Source organism: Dendrobates tinctorius, unplaced genomic scaffold (assembly GCF_039654945.1).
Source record: "Dendrobates tinctorius isolate UK_male_01 unplaced genomic scaffold, ASM3965494v1 ptg000046l, whole genome shotgun sequence".
In the NCBI taxonomy this organism is placed as follows: Eukaryota; Metazoa; Chordata; class Amphibia; order Anura; family Dendrobatidae; genus Dendrobates; species Dendrobates tinctorius.
Window position 1 is genome coordinate 46,438,117 of NW_027361714.1, and position 18,938 is coordinate 46,457,054.

Below are 18,938 nucleotides of genomic sequence, written 5' to 3' on the forward strand. Positions count from 1 at the left end.
TTCCTGCATGATGATGCTATGGACTGGCCTGCCCATTCGCCAGACCTGAATCCAATCAAAGCACATCTGAGACATCTTGCCTCGTTCAAGCCATCAATGCCATGTTGCACCACAGGCTATCCAGGAGTTGACTGATGCTTTAATCCAGGTCTGAGAGAAGATCCCTCAGGATAATAGCTGCGGCCTCATAAGGACCATGCCCAGGCATTGTAGGGAGGTCACACAGGCACGTGGAGGCCACACACACTACGGAGCATCATTTCCTTGTCTAGAGGCATTTCCAATAAAGTTGGATCAGGCTGTAATTTAATTTTCCACTTTGATTTTGATTACACTGTTAGCAAGGTTTTGTCCCTTGGACAATTTTGAGTGTTCCTGATAGATTTTTTTCATGCTGATTTCAGAAATGAAAAAACTTATCTGCACAAAAGTGGTATAATTAAAAACGTCAGCTTGGCACGCAAAAAATAAGCCCGCACCCAACCAGAGATCACGAAAATCATGAAAATCATGAAAAATGGAGATGCTACGGGTCTCGGAAAATTGCACAAATTTTTTTTTTTTTTTAGCAAACTTTGGATTTTTTTTTCCACTACTTAAGGGCATGTCACACTAAGAGATATCGCTAGCAATATCGCTATAACTAGTGACGTTATAGCGATATTGCTAGCGATATCGCTATGTCTGATACTTACCTACGACCGCTCCCCCGCTGGTTATCGCTGATCGCGCGAGAACAGGCTGGACTGTTTCTCGTCGTCAGCTTCCTGTGGCGCTTCCTGCTGTGAGGACGAGCGACGCGTGGAGCCGGGCGGGAGGACGCAGGATCGCCTGGTGTGACAGGTAAGTAGCGACTCCCGTCCCCAGCGATGTCGCTAGTGAGATCTGTCTGTGTGGCAGCTCACTAGCGACCACTTAGCGATGTACCAGCGATCCTGACCGCGTCATATCGCTAGTCGGGATCGCTGGTACATCGCTAAGTGTGACAGTACCTTTAGATAACAGAGAACCTAGACATGTTTGGTGTCTATGAACTCGTAATGACCTGGAGAATCATAATGGCAGGTCAGTTTTACCATTTAGTGAACCTAGCAAAAAAGCCAAACAAAAAACAAATGTGGGATTGCAATTTTTTTGCAATTTCACCGCACTTGGATTTTTTTCCCCCATTTAAGAGTACATGACAGATTAAAACCAATGGTGTCGTTCAAAAGTACAACTCGTCCCGTACGGGCTACGGCGATACTCATGGGGCCATTTTCTTGGTCCCAACTCAGGCTTATGCCCCTAGGATTGGGGCTATTTATGCCATTTGGGTAAATATACTAGGCTGTGTTGTGCTGACCTGCTGGCAGTTATTGGATTACTTTGGGTTTTTCTTTTTGGCCTTGCTACTTTATGTTCCCACTATTGGGAAGCTTGTGGATTTGTAGCTACATCTGAGGCATTACATATATTTTCTGCTTGGGCTTTGTGGTCCTCTGATTTTTCTATTATATATGTGCTTGCATATTTTTGCACAGTAAGGGTCTATTAAGACCCTAGACTAAGGGTATGTACACACGTTGCAGATTTGGCTGTGGATTTGGCTGAATCTGCAGGTAAAATGACCTGCGTTTTACCTGCGGATTTAGTGCTAGTGCAGATTTTCTGCAGATTTCACCTACGGATTCCTATAATGGAAGAGGTGTAAAAACGCTGCAGAATCCGCACAAAGAATTGACATGCTGCGGAAAATAAACCGCAGCAAATCTGCGTGGAATTTTCCACAGCATGTGCACAGCGGATTTGGTTTTCCATAAGTTTACATGGTACTGTACACCGCATGGAAAACTGCTATGGATCCGGGGGACCAAATCCGCAACGCGTGCACATACCCTTAGGGACCCATACCTTATTAGCCATATTAGCTATTGTATTTTACCTTTTACGCTTGGTCATGCATATTCCTATGTATAACATGTTTCGTGCCTATGTATTACTGGGGTAACCTGAGTGGGTTTACCATATAATCATAGAATCGTAGAGTTGGAAGGGACCACCTGGGCCATCTGTTCCAACCCCCTGCTTAAAGCAGGATTCGCTAAATCATCCCAGACAGATATCTGTCCAGCCTCTGTTTGAAGACTTCCATTGACGGAGAATTCACCACTTCTCGTGGCAGCCTGTTCCACTCATTGATCACTCTGTCAAAAAGTTTTTTCTAATATCTAATCTGTGTCTCCTCCTATTCAGTTTCATCCCATTGCTTCTAGTCTTTCCTTGTGCAAATGAGAATAAAGATGATCCTTCTACACTGTGACAGCCCTTGAGATATTTGTAGACAGCTATTAAGTCTCCTCTCAGTCTTCTCTTTTGCAAGCTAAACATTCCCAAATCATGCAACCTTTCCTCAGACAGGGTTTGCAGACCGGTCACCATTCTAGTCGCTATTTTCTGAAATTGCTTCAGTTTGTTGATGTTTTTTTTAAAATGTGGCGCCCAAAACTGGACACAGTATTCCAGATGAGGTCTGACCAAGGAGGAGTAGAGGGCAATAATGACTTCACGTGATCTAGACTGTATGCTTCTGTTAATACATCCTAGAATTGCACTTGCCTTTTTTGCTGCTGCATCACACTGTTGACTCATATTCAGTCTGTGATCTATTAGTATACCCAAATCTTTTTCACATGTGCTCCTGCTTAGCCCTATTCCTCTCATTCTGTATATGCTTTTTTTCATTTTTATTGCCCAGATGTAGTACTTTGCATTTTTCCCTGTTAAAAACCATTCTGTTAGTTGCTGCCCACTTCTCCAGTTTATTTATATCTTTTTGAATCCTCTCTCTTCTCTAGTATTAGCTATCCCTCCTAGCTTTGTGTCATCAGCAAATGTAATCAGTTTACCCTCAATTCCTTCATCTATATCATTGATAAAGATGTTGAACAATACAGGGCCCAGGACAGCGCCCTGTGGTACCCCACTTGAGACATTCTTCCAATTGGATGTTCAGCTATTTACGACCACTCTTTGGGTTCAATCACTAAGCCAGTTATGAATAAACCTAACAGTTGCCTTGTCCATTCCATACCTAGTCATTTTTTCAATAAGGATTGTATGAGATACTTTGTCAAATGCTTTGCTGAAGTCCAGATATACTATATCTACAGCATTTCCCTGATCCACCCAATCAGTGATTCCATCATAGAAGGAAATTAAGTTAGTCTGACATGACTTATTAGTTACAAACCCATGCTGACTCTGTTTAATCACTTGATTCTTATCCAGGTACTGACATACATGTTGTTTAATAATTTGTTCAAAGATCTTTCCTGGTATAGAAGTCAGACTCACCGGCCTATAGTTGCCTGGGTCCACCTTCTTCCCCTTTTTGAAGATAGGAACAACATTTGCTCTTCTCCAGTCTTCTGGGACTTCTCTTGTTCTCCAAGAATTTTCAAAGATTATGGAGAGGGGTTCAAAAATTTCTTCTGCTATCTCCTTAAGTACTCTGGGGTGTAATTCATCTGGACCTGGAGACTTGAATTCATTTAGGTTAGCTAAGTGGTTCCTCACTATCTTTCTGTTTATAGATATCCTGGATTCTTCTATTCCCTTAATAGGACAGTGAAGATCAGTTAATGTTACATTTCCTTTCTGAGAGAAAACAGATGCAAAATAGGAATTTAAAAGTTCAGCATTCTCAACACCCTGTCTTACCATTTCATCATTTTCATCCTGTAAAAATCCTATAGCATCTTTGACTTTTCTTTTACTTTTGACATATCCCCAAAATCCTTTATTATTGCTTTTGACGTATCTTGCAAGCCTCAATTCATTGTCAGCTTTAGTTAATCTGATTTGTGCCCTGCAGGTTCTGCAGACAGCATTATATTCTTCTTTAGATATGCCTCCCTCTTTCCATTTTTTTTTTCCATTTCTTTCTTCCTTTTTAGTATGTGCTTAAGTTCTGTGTTCATCCATCCTGGTTTCCTTAAATGCTTCCTATTCTTCCCTGTTTTCGGAATTGTTAGCAATTGTGCTTTGATAATTTCATTTTTCAAGATTTCCCATCCTCCCTGGACATTTTTGTCTTTAAGGATATCCAGCCATTGGATCCCTCCAATTCTCTTTCGGAATCCCTTAAAATCTGCCTTTCTGGAATCTAACCTTGACGTCTGAGTCTTCACAGGTCTTCCTCCTCTAGTTATCCAAAATTCTAAAATAGTATGGTCGCTACCTCCTAGGGTCCCAGCCACTTTTACCTCCTCAACCATTTCCTCCCTGTTTATAAGGATTAGATCCAAGGTAGCAGATCCCCTTGTTTTCTCTCCTACCTTTTGGAAGATAAAGTTGTCAGCAAGCGAGGATAAGAATTTTCTTGACCTGTTAGTTTTGCCTGAGAGAGATTCCCAACAAATGTCAGGATAGTTGAAATCTCCCATGACAACTATGTCATATTTTTTGGAGAACTTGGCCATTTGATGCATAAAGAGTTCATCCATATCTTCAGCTTGCACAGGCGGTCTGTAGTAAATGCCTACAATGGTGTCCTTTCCATTGTTCTGTCCTTGTATTCTTACCCAAACAGTTTCCACAGAACTCCCAGTCTCTGAAGCTTCAATCTCTGTGCAGATATACGCTTTTATAACATACAATGCGACACCTCCTCCTCGTTTATCAAGTCTGTTTCTAGCAAATAAGTTGTATCCTTCTAGCCTTGTATTCCAATCATGTGTATCGTCCCACCAAGTTTCAGTGATTCCAATGACATATTTCTTTTCCTGTGTTAGTAATTCCAGTTCTCCTTGTTTGTTGCCCATGCTTTGTGCATTAGTATAGAAACATATTAGTTTGTGATTGGTTTCTCTTTCTCCAATAATTTTATTATTTTGATTTTTTTGTCTTTGTTCTTTCCTCCCACTTCTAATACCAGAGTTCTCAATAGCATTTGTCAGGTGTATGGCTTTTTCTGGCCTTTTGCTTCCCTTCCCACATTGTTCTAGTTTAAAGCTCTCCTGATGATTGTAGCAAGGCGACATCCAAACACATGTTTTCCAGTCTTCGTAAGGTGCACCCCATCTCTAGCAAGTAGTCCATCGTATAGGTAATTCCCTCCATGATCCAGAAATCCAAATCCTTGCTGATGGCACCATCGACTTAGCCAGGTCTTCACCTGCAGAATCTTATTCCACCTCCTTGTTCCATGGCCATCCACTGGGAGGATGGAAGAGAGGACCACCTGCTCTCCCAGTTCTTTCACTTTCTTGCCTAAGTTTTCAAAGTCACTGCAGATGGTTTCCAGGTCGTTTCTTGCTGTGTTATTTGTCCCCACAGGTATTAGCAGGAATGGGTAGTCATCTGTAGGTCTGAAGAGTCCTGATATCCTGTCAGACACATCTTTAATTTTTGCACCTGGAAGACAGCACATTTCTCTTGAGGTTATATCCGGTCTGCAGATAGCGGCCTCTGTTCCTCTCAACAGGGAATCCCCCATGACCACCACTCTCCATTTCTTCTTCACAATATTTTTCTTTCTCCATCCAGGAGGACTCTGAAGGCGTACAAGGTTGCTGTTTGTGGGCAAAGTCTTATCCTGATGTATTTCTTCATCGTTCTCCTGCGTGAGAGCCTGGTACTGGTTCCTGAGTAGTATGGGTGCCGACTGCTTCCCGATCCTCCTGCTTCTCTGGGTCACATGCTTCCATTCCTCTCTGTTTCTTCAGGTGCACTTCGAATTTCTCCTCTTTCTGTAACATGAAGAGATAATTCTGCTCCGTCTCTGTCTTTTTAATTATGTTTTATTTCACTTGTTTGCTTATACATGCTAATAAAGTTTTTGCATATTTTTGATTTTTTTGGTGTAGTGTGCAATTTTTGCAGTAGTGCTTTCTCTCGTTCTTCAGCAACAATAAGCCATATTGACGGAAAAATAAAAAAGTTATGGCTCTGGAAAGAAGGGGAGCGAAAAACGAAAAAAGCTCCGTTCATGAAGGGGTTAAAAAATGTACATGATACAGACTTTTGGAGCACATATTCGCGTTCAACATATCAAAATCTTTAAGATACAATAAAATTTTCTCAGGGGACAAAAATTTCCCTGAAATTTGTTGCACAGTGTTATCAACCCAAATCCAGACCTCCATTGGATATTAATTTTGATTTACAGTGATAATTTTAAGGGTATGTTCACACTAGGCATTTTTTTTTGCTGCTTTTTTATGCTAATTTTCAGCGGCTTTTTACAGTACCAGCAAAGCCTATAAGATTTCAAAAATCTCATGCACACACATTGTTTATTTTGCCATCAGGATTTTGTGCTTTGCTGCTTTTCTTGGACATAGAGCATGTCACTTCTTTCAGTATTTTTGCAGCGTTTTTACAGCGTTTTTCAGCCACTGGCTTGAATGGGTGTTGAAAAAACGCTGAAAAAACGCAGGTATCATTATTTGCAGCTTTTTTTCTGCAGAAACGTCATAGACATTAATTAGCATGGACATAGACACAAGTTAGCCCAAAAAACACACCAAAAAAACTGCATCAAAACCACAACAAAAACACATAAAAAATATACCTAAACCTGCGTTTTTGCCACAGCTTCTTACCTACTAAGAAATCAGGTTTTGCTGCATAAAAAAAGCAGCAAAAACGCCCAGTGTGAACATACCCTTATGTTTTACAGTTCGCAAGGTATTCCACTATGTAATGAATAAAGATTTGCAACTGGAATATTTCATTCCGTGATATCTAGGATGTGGTATTTTAGTGTTCCCTTTATTTTTCTTGAGCAGTGTATTTTTCAAAATCTCAAATCACAGGATTCTCTTCATTTCCATTTTCTAGGGGATTTATTTTAATGTACACAGCTAGCAGCTAGTATTTTCTCCAAAGGTGCAATTCAGAGTACTTGGTATTACAAGTTAAGCCTGTGGCTTAAACAGTGACTAAACCTTTCTAATGTTTTTGTTTTCATTGCCTTTATAATTTCAAGAGGATCAATGGGAGGGGGATCTGTGCTGTAAGACCCTAGGAATATGGATCCAATGGAAAACAGATTATGAAGCTGTTTGCGAGATCAGGCAGGTGCTGATCACACACACAAAAAGTTAGGGATATTTGGCGTTCAGGTGAAATTTCCAGGTGAACTTAACCCTTTCGCGCCTGAGCCTGTTTTTGCCTTCGTGACCAGGCCAATTTTTTCAATTCTGACCAGTGTCACTTTATGAGGCCATAACTCTAGAACGCTTCAACGGATCCTGCTGATTCTGACATTGTTTTCTCATGACATATTGTACTTCAGGATAGTGGTAAAATTTCTTAGATATGAACTGCGCTTATATGTTTAAAAAAAATCGAAATTTGGCAAAAATTTTGAAAATTTAGCAATTTTCAAACTTTTAATTTTTATGCCCTTAAATCAGAGAGTGATATCGCACAAAATAGTTAATTAGTAACATTTCCCACATGTCTACTTTACATCTGCACAATTTTGGAAACATAATTATTTTTTTTTAGGAAGTTATAAGGGTTAAAAGTTGACCAGCGATTTCTCATTTTTACTACAAAATTTACAACACCATTTTTTTTAGGGACCACCTCACATTTGAAGTGAGTTTGGGGGGTCAATATGACAGAAAATACCCAAAAGTGACACCATTCTAAAAACTGCACCTCTCAACGTACTCAAAACCACATTCAAGAAGTTTATTAACCCTTCAGGTGCTTCACATGAATGAATGGAATGTGGAAGGAAAAAATAAACATTTAACTTTTTTTCACAAACATTTTACTTCAGAACCATTTTTTTTATTTTCACAAGTGTAAAAACAGAAAATGAACCACAAAATTTTTTGTGCAATTTCTCCCAAATACGCCTATACCCCGTATGTGGGGCTAAACCACTGTTTGAGCACACGGCAGAGCTCAGAAAGGAAGGAGTGCCGTTTGACTTTTTCAATGCAGAATTGGCTGGAATTGAGATAGGATGCCATGTCGCATTTGGAGAGCCCCTAATGTGCCTAAACAGTGGAAACCCCCACAAGTGACTCCATTTTGGAAACTAGACCCCTTAAAGAACTTATCTAGATTTGTTGTGAGCACTTTGAACCCCCAAGTGCTTCACAGAAGTTTATAACGTAGAGCCATGAAAATAAAAAATCATTTTTGTTCCACAAACATGATCTTTTAGCCCCCAATTTTTTATTTTCACAAGGGTAACAGGAGAAATTAGACCCCAAAAGTTGTTGTCCAATTTGTCCTGAGTACACTGGTACCCCATATGTGGAAGAAAACTACTGTTTGGGCACACGGTGGGGATCGGAAGGGAAGTAGTGACGTTTTGGAATGCAGACTTTGATGGAATGGTCTGCGAGTGTCATGTCGCGTTTGCAGAGCCCCTGATGTGCCTAAACAGTGGAAATCCTCCACAAGTGACCCCTTTTTGGAAACTAGACCCCCCCAAGGAACTTCTCTAGATGTGTGGTGAGCACTTTGAACCCCCAAGTGTTTCACTAAAGTTTATAATGTAGAGCCGTGAAAATAAAAAAATCATTTTTTTTCCACAAAAATGATCTTTTAGCTCCCAATTTTTATTTTCACAAGGGTAACAGGAGAAATTGGACCCTAAGAGTTGTTGTCCAATTTGTCCTGAGTACGCTGGTACCCCACATGTGGGGGGGGACCACTGTTTGGGCACACGGTGGGGCTCGGAAGGGAAGTAGTGACGTTCTGGAATGCAGACTTTGATGGAATGGTCTGCGGGTGTCATATTGCATTTACAGAGCCCCTGATGTACCTAAACAGTGGAAACCCCCAATTCGAATTCCAACCCTAACCCCAACACACCCCTAACTCTAGCCCTAACCTTAGCCCTAACCCTAACCCTAGACCTAGCCCGCCTACCTGCTTTTTTTTTTCTTTACTTTTTTTTTTATTTTTGTGTTTTTTATTTTTTGTATTTTTGACTCATAGTAACGCCACTTCTCCTCTGATCTCACACTGGCAGATGATCAGAGGAGAAGCAGCGTTACTATGTGACAAGATCGCTGCCCGGCACATAGTAACGCCACTTCTCCTCTGATCTCACACTGACAGATGAGCAGAGGTGAAGCAGCGTTACTGTGTGACAAGATCGCTGCCTGACACAGCTGTGCCAGCTGTGCCAGGCAGCGATCTAGTCACACTGTAACGCTGCTTCACCTCTGCTCATCTGTCAGCATGAGCTCAGAGGAGAAGTTGCGTTATAATGAGGGAGATCGCCAGGAAACAAGCAGCTTTCCCAGCGAGCTCTCTCATTGGCTGCTGTGACGCGACGTCATCAGGACCTGAACCAATCAGGTCTCGATGACGTCGGGGGTCCCAGCATGCATTGTGCACCGGGATCCCCGCGTTATAAGGTATGAGGGGGTCCCGGGGGGCACAAAACCGCCGACAGTAGATAAACGTCGGCGCTGCACAAAGCCCAGCAAGCGCCAACGTTTATCTACTGTGGGCGGTCGCGAAGAGGTTAAAATGCACTCTAACCTTTTCAGGTAAACTTAGGCTATGTGCACAGATTGCGGAATTCCAGCGATAACTTCCGCGGGAATTCCGGAATTCCATTCCGCGGGAAAATCGCATTTTAAATTCCAGCGATTTTCCAGCGGAAAAACTAGCGACTTGCAAGAGTAATTAGCTTGCAGAATGCTAGCGTTTTCAAAGCGATCTATAGCATCGCTTAGAGAACCGATTGACAGGTTGGTCACAGTCGTCAAACATAGTGACCAACTTTTTACTATTGAGGCTGCCTATGCAGCATCAGTAGTAAAAAGATTTAATGTTAAAAATAATAAAAAAAAAATAAAAAAATTGGGTTATATTCACCTTCCGGCATTCACATCACATTTGAAGTCACTTTCAGGGGTCTATATGATAGAAAATACGCCAAACTGACACTATTCTAAAAACTGCACCCCTCAAGGTGGGGTTCATATTTGTGGGGTTGATGTCACTTTTGTATTGTAAGGAGGTGACCGAGCCTGTCACATGCCTCCCCCTTCTTTGGACACTGTTAACATGGATTATGTGCGGCACCTTGTCGTTTATCAATGCTAATGTGTTACTCTAATGATACTGTATTGTGTATGTACTTGATATGCACTGTTTATAAGATTAAGGATAGTATAGGGTAATAGCATAAAAGGGGTTTTACACTAAGCGATATCGCTAAAACGTCACCGGTTTTGTGACGTGCTAGCGATATCGCTATGTGTGATACTTACCTCCGACCGGCTCCCCCGCTGTCCATCGCTGATCACGCGAGAATGTCCGGCTCCATTTCTCGTCGGGCGCTTCCTGCTGAGACTTCCTGCTGTGACGACGAGCGACGCGTGGAGGCGGGCGGGAGGACGGCAGGATCGCTGTGTGTGAAAGGTGAGTATCGTGCGCTGCGTCGCTGCTGCATCGCTGTGAGATCTTTCTGTATGAAAGCTCACTAGCGATCATTTAGCGATGCACCAGCGATCCTGACCGGGTCGGATCGCTGGTCGGATCGCTGGTGCATCGCTAAATGTAAAAGGGCCTTAAGACAATAGTGAGGTGCACCATAGAGATAGGGAATGAGATAGAACAGTATAGTGAGCATTAGTGGTTTTCCAGATGGGGAGGAGTTTAGAGTGTAGTGTAGTGCAGAGCAAGAAGGGCTGAGTCTTCCTGGTTAGTAGTCCCTGCAGAGCAGATGGGTGGAGACACTTGGACAGCCATGGGGATAAGGTTGCTTCGGCAAGAAGGGGCCCCAGGCTAATAGATTTTTTTTATTATTATTTTTGTATTTTTTAATATTTTTACAAGTATTTAAAAAAGTATTTAAAATTTTTTTAAACTTTTTTCTAACTTTTTTACTTTGTCCCACTATGGGACAATCATTTCTTGCAGGCTGATCGCTTCTATAGCATATAGTTGAAGCAGTATCTGCATGCCATAGAAGCTGTCAGCTCTGCTCTGACAGAGAGACTTGCTGATCACACACGGCACATGATCACCATCGGGTCACGCTGCGGGGTCTCCAATGCAAAGGCAGAGGGGCTGTCAGCCCTCTGTCGGCTTACGGAATGCTGCGATCATGTTCAATCGCAGTATTTCGGGGGTTAAAATGCCAGCACCTAGCGCCAGGTCTTAGCTGTCAGAATCGTGAGCACAGGCGATCGCGATTACGTAATTATCTGTCCATGGTGAAAAAGGCCCAGGTCACATGGACGGATCATTACGTCCGATGTCAGAAAGGGGTTAAACAGTCCTCCACATCATGCTGTTCACATTTGGACATCATGAGACCAAGACGGCACCTAACAATTAACAATTGATCAATATTACCTCGCCATTGTGAGGCTTCAAGCAGGAGACAGAAGTGGCCACCGATCTCAGTGTCATCAGCAGTTTTCAACAGAGATACAGAGAGACTGGAAGAGTTACTAAAACGTAGAGAAGTGGACGTTCTTTGGCCACATCCCACACTGATGACTGAACAGTGCCCTTCGGAACAGGATGATGAATGCCGCACAACTACAGGTGCATTTAACGGAAGTGAGAGGCACCCAAGTGTCATGTCAAACCATTCAATACCATTTACATCAGTGTAGTCTGCGTGCTAGACAACCTGCAAGGGTACCTGACCACACCACTGGGCACAGGGGTCATTGTCTTGCATCTACTCTGGACAGAGGACCAGTAGACCTCAGTGCTGTTCACTGATGAAAGTCGATTCATGCTGGGCAGAAATTATGGCCGTGGTCATCAACGATGTTGGAGAGTGCTATGCATTAGCTACTGTTGTAACCAGACGAGTCTTTGGAGGTGGTGTTACAGTGTGACCAGGTGTGTCTAGTCACATTACAAAGCTGCCCTACACTTTGTGAATGATACAAAGACAAGCCCCTGCTACTTGGATAACATCATTAATCTAGTCATTAGGCCTCTGCATGAACAACACAGACCTAATTTCATCTTCATGGACAACAATGCTCCAGCTCATCAAAGTTGCATCAGTAGGGAACGGCTGCTGGAGACTGGGGTACCTCAAATGGAGTGTCCTGTACTTTTCTCCAGTCCTGAAACCCATAGAAATTCTATATGAGATCAGCTTAGTCACCATGTAGAAAGTCGTAACTCTGTACCACAGAACCTCATTGACCCGAGGGCCTCCCTTCAAGAAGAGTGGGATGCCATGCCTCAGCAGACAATAACTCGACTTGTGAACAGCATGAGACATTATGGTCAAGCTATAATTGATGCTTAAGACTACATGACAAGTTGTTGAAACATTGACATTTTTTGTTGCGGCATACCTACCGCTGTCGTTGGCTTTTGTTTCAATAAATTGTCTGAGATGAAGAAATCACCATTGCATGCTTCTACTTAAATGTCCTACTTTCGTGAACTGTTTTACATTTTCCATAAATTTGAAAAAATTATGCTGCTACAAATGGCTCTCATTTACTTGTAAAGCTAAATTCCCGAAGGGAATTCCCCTTCTACAACCCATAAGGGTTATCTTCTCTAATGTTCCAACAGATATTGATGCTGAGGAGTGTATTTTTTCAACAATGGCAGAGCAGCTAAACCCAGTGATTGGCTGCAACGGTCTTGTGCACTGTAGCTTCTCACCGCTGCAACTGGTCAACAAACACCGGAGCAGTGGTGTAGAGGCATCGCTAGATCTAAAGAGCCAGACTGTAATCCAGACCAGTCCAACTAATCTGTGTAACCCCGCCCCCATCACTGATTGTACATTGTATGTTATCTGCAAGCTGTCAAAGTAAGCTGCATTCAGGGCACTATAGTCAGCTTCTCATGGCTGCAACTGGTCAACAAACACTGGAGCAGTGGTGGAGAGGCATTGCTAGACCTAAAGGGCCAGACTGTAATCCAGACCAGTACAACTAATCTGTGTAACCCCACCCCCATCACTGATTGTACATTGTATGTTATCTGCAAGCTGTCAAAGTAAGCTGCATTCAGGGCACTATAGTCGGCTTCTCATGGCTGCAACTGGTCAACAAACACTGGAGCAGTGGTGGAGAGGCATTGCTAGACCTAAAGAGCCAGACTGTAATCCAGACGAGTCCAACTAATCTGTGTATCCCCGCCCCCATCACTGATTGTACATTGTATGTTATCCACAAGCTGCCAAAGTAAGCTGCATTCAGGGCACTATAGTCGGCTTCTCATGGCTGCAACTGGTCAACAAACACTGGAGCAGTGGTGGAGAGGCATTGCTAGACCTAAAGGGCCAGACTGTAATCCAGACCAGTACAACTAATCTGTGTAACCCCACCCCCATCACTGATTGTACATTGTATGTTATCCACAAGCTGCCAAAGTAAGCTGCCATTCAGGGCTGTGGGTGGGGTTACACAGGGCTCAACAGAAGTGGGTGAGAAATACCGAAGTGGTGACATGTTTCTAATCTTCTTTTCCTCTGACCGTTCCACTGCTGGTTTTGGCTTACAAATACTGAGGTATAAAACCCACCAAACACTCAACGTGTCGTGTGCACGTGGCCTAACAGATTCCCAAGTGTTCCTGTCAAAATGCTGAAACGGTTTACGCGTCTTGGAAATGCACCAAACATTTAGGATACAGTGCAAAAATTATTGATAATTTGATGAATAGAATTCAATCTATCTAAATATCATTTTCAAATTCTTTTTAGGATGGATTCACAACCTTCAAATTCCAATTGCAGATATTTCTGAACATCAGTTCTGTACACCTAAATGGGACTGTTTTGCTGGTAAGCACAGATATTCAGCAAGTACCATTTAGAAAAATAGGAAAGTGGTAGAAATTTCTCTAACAAATCTTAACCTGAAGTCACCCTAAGGGTGCTTTCACATTGCGTGCTGTGCGCCCCGTCGGGCATACGTCTGAAATCCCCCGCAAAATGGGGTCCGAATGCATGCATCGACGGACTATAGACTGTAATGGTGAAGGCAGAGCAAATGTGCGCTCAGCCGTGTATCATTTTCAGGAGTGTACGCCTAGAGGTGGCGGACACTCAGATGTAGTACCACATTTGCCCCCTGTTGACGTATACTCCTGAAAAAGACATCATGAGACCAAGACGACGCACTCCTGAAAAAAGTGAACGACAGAGCTTTTTCCCTGAACTGTTCTTTGAAGCCTTTGAAATGAACAGCAACCTAGTTTGGAGAAGTTGCCTTCAGAATTTGCGTCAAGTAGTTACATGAACTTTCTTTTTCCACTAAGTGTTTTTCAAAACCTCTTCTTCAGGAAAGCAAAAACAGGCTGTTTTTGAGTAGGATTTTGGAGAGAATCTGCTAAAAAAAAAAAAAAAAATCCCTGTCTAAGGTGTCTAAAAAAAACAACCTTATTTTCATCCAGAAAAAAATGGATGATTTCTCATCTGTATGCTATCTGCATCAGTTTGTATACATCAGCTTTGCAGTTTAAGAATTGCAACATATCCGTAAAAATTGAATATCTAGTATGATCCGTATGGGATTGGTGCTTTTGTTTGCTCATCCATAGATACGGGCATTCGGTCCATGTGAAAACTCATCTGAACAACCACACTGGATAACACTGGTCTGTGTGTTTTCGTGCGAGAGCAGTTTCTCATGGACAGTACTCACACTAATATAGTCGTGTCTATGTAACTTAACTGTACTAGAGGCTTTATTCTGTCTTAAGGCTCAGTGCAAATTGGTCCAATCATGGATTGCTAATGCAGAGACAGGCGGCAGGTCTCCCGATCAAAGCGTGACTCACTCATAGAAATATATGAAGTGGTCATTCTCTGGTTGGGAGACCCTCAGCCTGTCCAGGTCATTGCCGTCAGAGATCGGACCGAAATCCATGGACATCTGCAAGAATCCTTAGCCAGAAAGATAATGGCATTAAATTGTAAATCATTAGACTCTGTCTGAAATATATTATTAAGAATGCAATATTTGCTAACATGAGAACTTAACTCTTAAGGGTAATATATGAAATGATAATATATGTACAAAATATTAAATTATACTGATATAACATTTTTGATAGCTTATAAATTTAAAGGGAATTTATAATGAAGACCATCACTGTTAGCGGGAAGACAGACAGCCGTATTTCTTGTGCGAGGATCACATTGCAATCCTCGGACTGACAGTCTGCTATTCCGACCTGAGCGTGACAGCTGCATAGAAATACATCACGCTGTCACTCTCGGGTCAGGAGTGCAGACTGCCAGTCTGTGCTCTGCGATGGGACATCACACGAGAAATACGGCTCTCCGCTCCCTTAAACATATTCTGATATGACCCTGGGAAATAAACCATTCACTTTAATGAGGCTGCACTTGCGTCCTACTGCAGTAAATGAAAGATATGAGAACAAATGAATGAGAAGACAATTATATGTTGTCTTGTAGTTCTGTGTTAGATATTCTAGAATTTATGGATCAGAGATTCTTCAACCACTTGTATGCCACCAGCCATACTGGACATTAAAATGATAAAAGCCTTTTAAGACATCCGACAGCGTGATGTTGCTCTCACACTATTCTTTTGCCAACGATACAGTTTTGACTAATGCTATAGCCTCCCTGCTGCCAACAGCATGTGATCCAAGCCTTTCCAGTAAAACGTTGTTTTCTTTTTTCTTGGTATTTATTCTGCAACACTGTGCACAGATTGTACTAACAGTCTTTACTCCTTATGCCCAGCGGAGATAGCATTATTTCACATACGCCAGAGCATGTACGGTAGATATTTTACATGTCGAATGGGATTTATGGCTCCAGAGCCAGTACTTTTCAATCATAATGCCCAGTTAGGAAACAAAAATTCACCCTGGGATCATCTTCAAAATCCATTTTCTATAACATCTTATGATGTGCCTATATACGTAGGAAGAGAATTATCCTAAAGCCGAATACTAATATACAGTTCAAACACTGGCCAATCAAATACAACAAGAAAAAGGCCATCATCACTTTAATAGTAAAAGGGTTATCAGCTCACCACTCCTGCATGATGACTCTTGTGCACAGAAGTCCATAAACAGGCCAACAATAGGTAGAAGCACAAAAGTTCAGCAGCCAGGGAGTTGTCGATAAAACACCACCAGCTGTCTTCCTTGCAACGTGGGGTTCGCCTATTGCCAAGACTGCACCTTCTCTCTTGTTGCAGTCTAGGAAAATGGATTAGAGGAAGTGTGAGCATGTACTTTAGAGCATGTCATTGCTGCACAGAGCTCAAACACAATAGTTGTGAGCTACTGAACTTTTTAGCATGTCACAATTTGCTTTTCCATTGCAAATTTAACTTGCCTGCACCTTTATACCATCATATCATTCATATAAGCACTTTTATGCTCCCCTTCTGCCCCCTTCACCCAAAAGCTTTTCTGCAATATTTACTAGCACATTCTTTACTTTTCCTAGTTTCTTATAGCACATTAGCACTTCTATTCTCCCCAGAGCTCAAAGTTTTTCTGCAAAGTATGCTAGCTTATTCTTTACGTTGCTCCTAGTTTCTTATAGCACATTAGCACTTCTCCCCCCAGCTCCCAAAGTTTTTCTGCAAGGTATGCTAGCTTATTCTTTGCATTGCTCCTAGTCTCTTATAGCACATTAGCACTTCTATTCTCCCCCCAGCTCCCAAAGTTTTTCTGCAAGGTATGCTAGCTTATTCTTTGCATTGCTCCTAGTTTCCTATAGCACATTAGCACTTCTCCCCCCAGCTCCCAAACTTTTTCTGCAACGTATGCTAGCTTATTCTTTGCATTGCTCCTAGTTTCTTATAGCACATTAGCACTACTATTCTCCCCCCCAGGTGCCAAAGTTTTTCTGCAACGTATGCTAGCTTATACTTTACGTTGCTCCTAGTTTCTTATAGAACATTAGCACTTCTATTCTCCCCCCAGCTGCCAAAGTTTTTCTGCAACGTATGCTAGCTTATTCTTTGCATTGCTCCTAGTCTCTTATATAGCACTTCTCCCCCCAGCTCCCAAACTTTTTCTGCAACGTATGCTAGCTTATTCTTTGCATTGCTCCTAGTTTCTTATAGCACATTAGCACTTCTATACTCCCCCCAGCTCCCAAAGGTTTTTCTGCAACGTATGCTAGCTTATTCTTTGCATTGCTCCTAGTTTCTTATAGCACATTAGCTCTTCTATTCTCCCCCTCCACCCTAAAGCTTTTTTCTGCAACGTCCACTAGCTCATTCTCCACTTTCCTGCTGATTTCTTAAAGCACATTAGCACTCCTATTATCCCATTCTCTACTCCCAGGCTTGTTGGCAATTGCTAGTTCTCTCCCCACATGAATTACACTTGCTTCCTTGTTTCTACTAGCACATCAGCAGCGTAAATTCAAGCAGTGCATTGTGGAATTTAAGGTAATAGAAGTTGGAGCACATACTGCTGGCAAGCTCAGCCAGTGCAGTACATTCCCTCTGATTATCAGAGAACAGCACGTGGTGCAACAAAAAAAACAAACAAACATCACGCAGCTGGGGAGGTAAAAGAAGAAAAAAGAAGTGGTAGACTAGTACAAGTAACATACTATATAGAAATAAGCGCTTTCTATTTTTAATTGCCAACCTAATGCTGTACATACTTTAAAGAGAACTACTAAAATTATACAAACTGTAAGTGACCGTATACACCAGAAAACCACATTTTCGTGCATGTGAGAAAAAACTAATACTGTCAGGATGGAGGCTATACCGTGTACACAGCGACTCCATTGGCTCCATCCAAGTCAATGACTATCTGGTTATCCATCAAAATGCAGTTTTTTGGGGACACTAACAAAAACCCCGATATATAACTTCTTGTAGAGCACTGTACTGATGTGACCATAGCCTTATTGGTATATCTCCAAAGCACACAAGAGGGATGATCGGAACAGCAAGTGCTACACACCAGTAGCCCAACTACAGTGAAGGAAATAAGTATTTGATCCCGTGCCAATTTTGTAAGTTTGCCCACTGACATATACATGAACACTCTATAATTTTAAGGGTAGGTTAATTTTAACATTGAGAGATAGAATATCAAAAATAAAATCCAGAATTGTATAAATTATATAAATTTAGTTGCATTTTGCTGTGAGAAATAAGCACTTGATCCTCTACCAACCATTAAAGAGTTCTGGCTCCTACAGATCAGGTAGATGCTCCTAATCAACTCGTTAGCTGCATTAAAGACAGCTGTCTTACATAGTCACCTTTACAAAAGACTCTTGTCCACAGACTCAATTAATCAGTCAGACTCTAACCTCTACAACATGGGCAAGACCAAAGAGCTTTCTAAGGATGTGAGGGACAAGATCAGAGACCTGCACAAAGCTGGAATGGGCTACAAAACCATACGTAAGGCGCTGGGTGAGAAGGAGACAACTGTTGGTGCAATAGTATGAAAATGGAAGAAATACCAAATGACTGTCAATCAACATCAATCAGGGGCATCATGCAAAATCTCACCTCGTGGGGTATCCTTGATCATGAGGAAGGTAAGAGATCAGCCTTAAACTACATGGGGGGAGCTTGCTAATGATCTCAAGGCAGCTGGAACCACAGTCACCAAGAAAACCATTGGTAACCCATTATGCTGTTAAGGTTTAAAATCCTGCAGGGCCCGCAAGGTCTCCCTGCTCAAGAAGGCACATGTGCAGGCCTATCTGAAGTCTGCCAATGAACACCTGGATTATTCTGTGAGTGATAGGGAGAAGGTACTGTGGTCAGATGAGAGAACAATTGAGCTTTTTGGCATTAACTCAATTCGCCGTGTTTGGAGGAAGAGAAATGCTGCTTATGACCCAAAGAACACCATCCCCACTGTCAAGCATGGAGGTGGAAACATTATGTTTAGGGGGTGTTTCTCTGTTAAGGGCAAAGGACTACTTTACCACATCAATGGGAGAATGGATGGAGCCATGTACCGTAAAATCCTGAGTGACAACCTCCTTCCCT

General features: G+C 42.1%; 1 protein-coding gene across 11 annotated transcripts in view; it reads right to left on the reverse strand.

The window, feature by feature from the left end:
* Positions 1-18,938, reverse strand: part of MAP7 (microtubule associated protein 7) — a 198,533-nt gene that overhangs the window by 77,911 nt on the left and 101,684 nt on the right. The window contains exon 1 of one of the 11 annotated variants that reach the window (XM_073575880.1): positions 15,984-16,122. The exons of the other annotated variants lie outside the window; for them this stretch is intronic. Coding sequence (XP_073431981.1) covers positions 15,984-16,020 — 37 coding nt within the window. The 5' untranslated portion in view covers positions 16,021-16,122. Of the gene's footprint in view, positions 1-15,983; positions 16,123-18,938 lie in introns of those variants that run through there. 11 annotated transcript variants of the gene reach the window in all.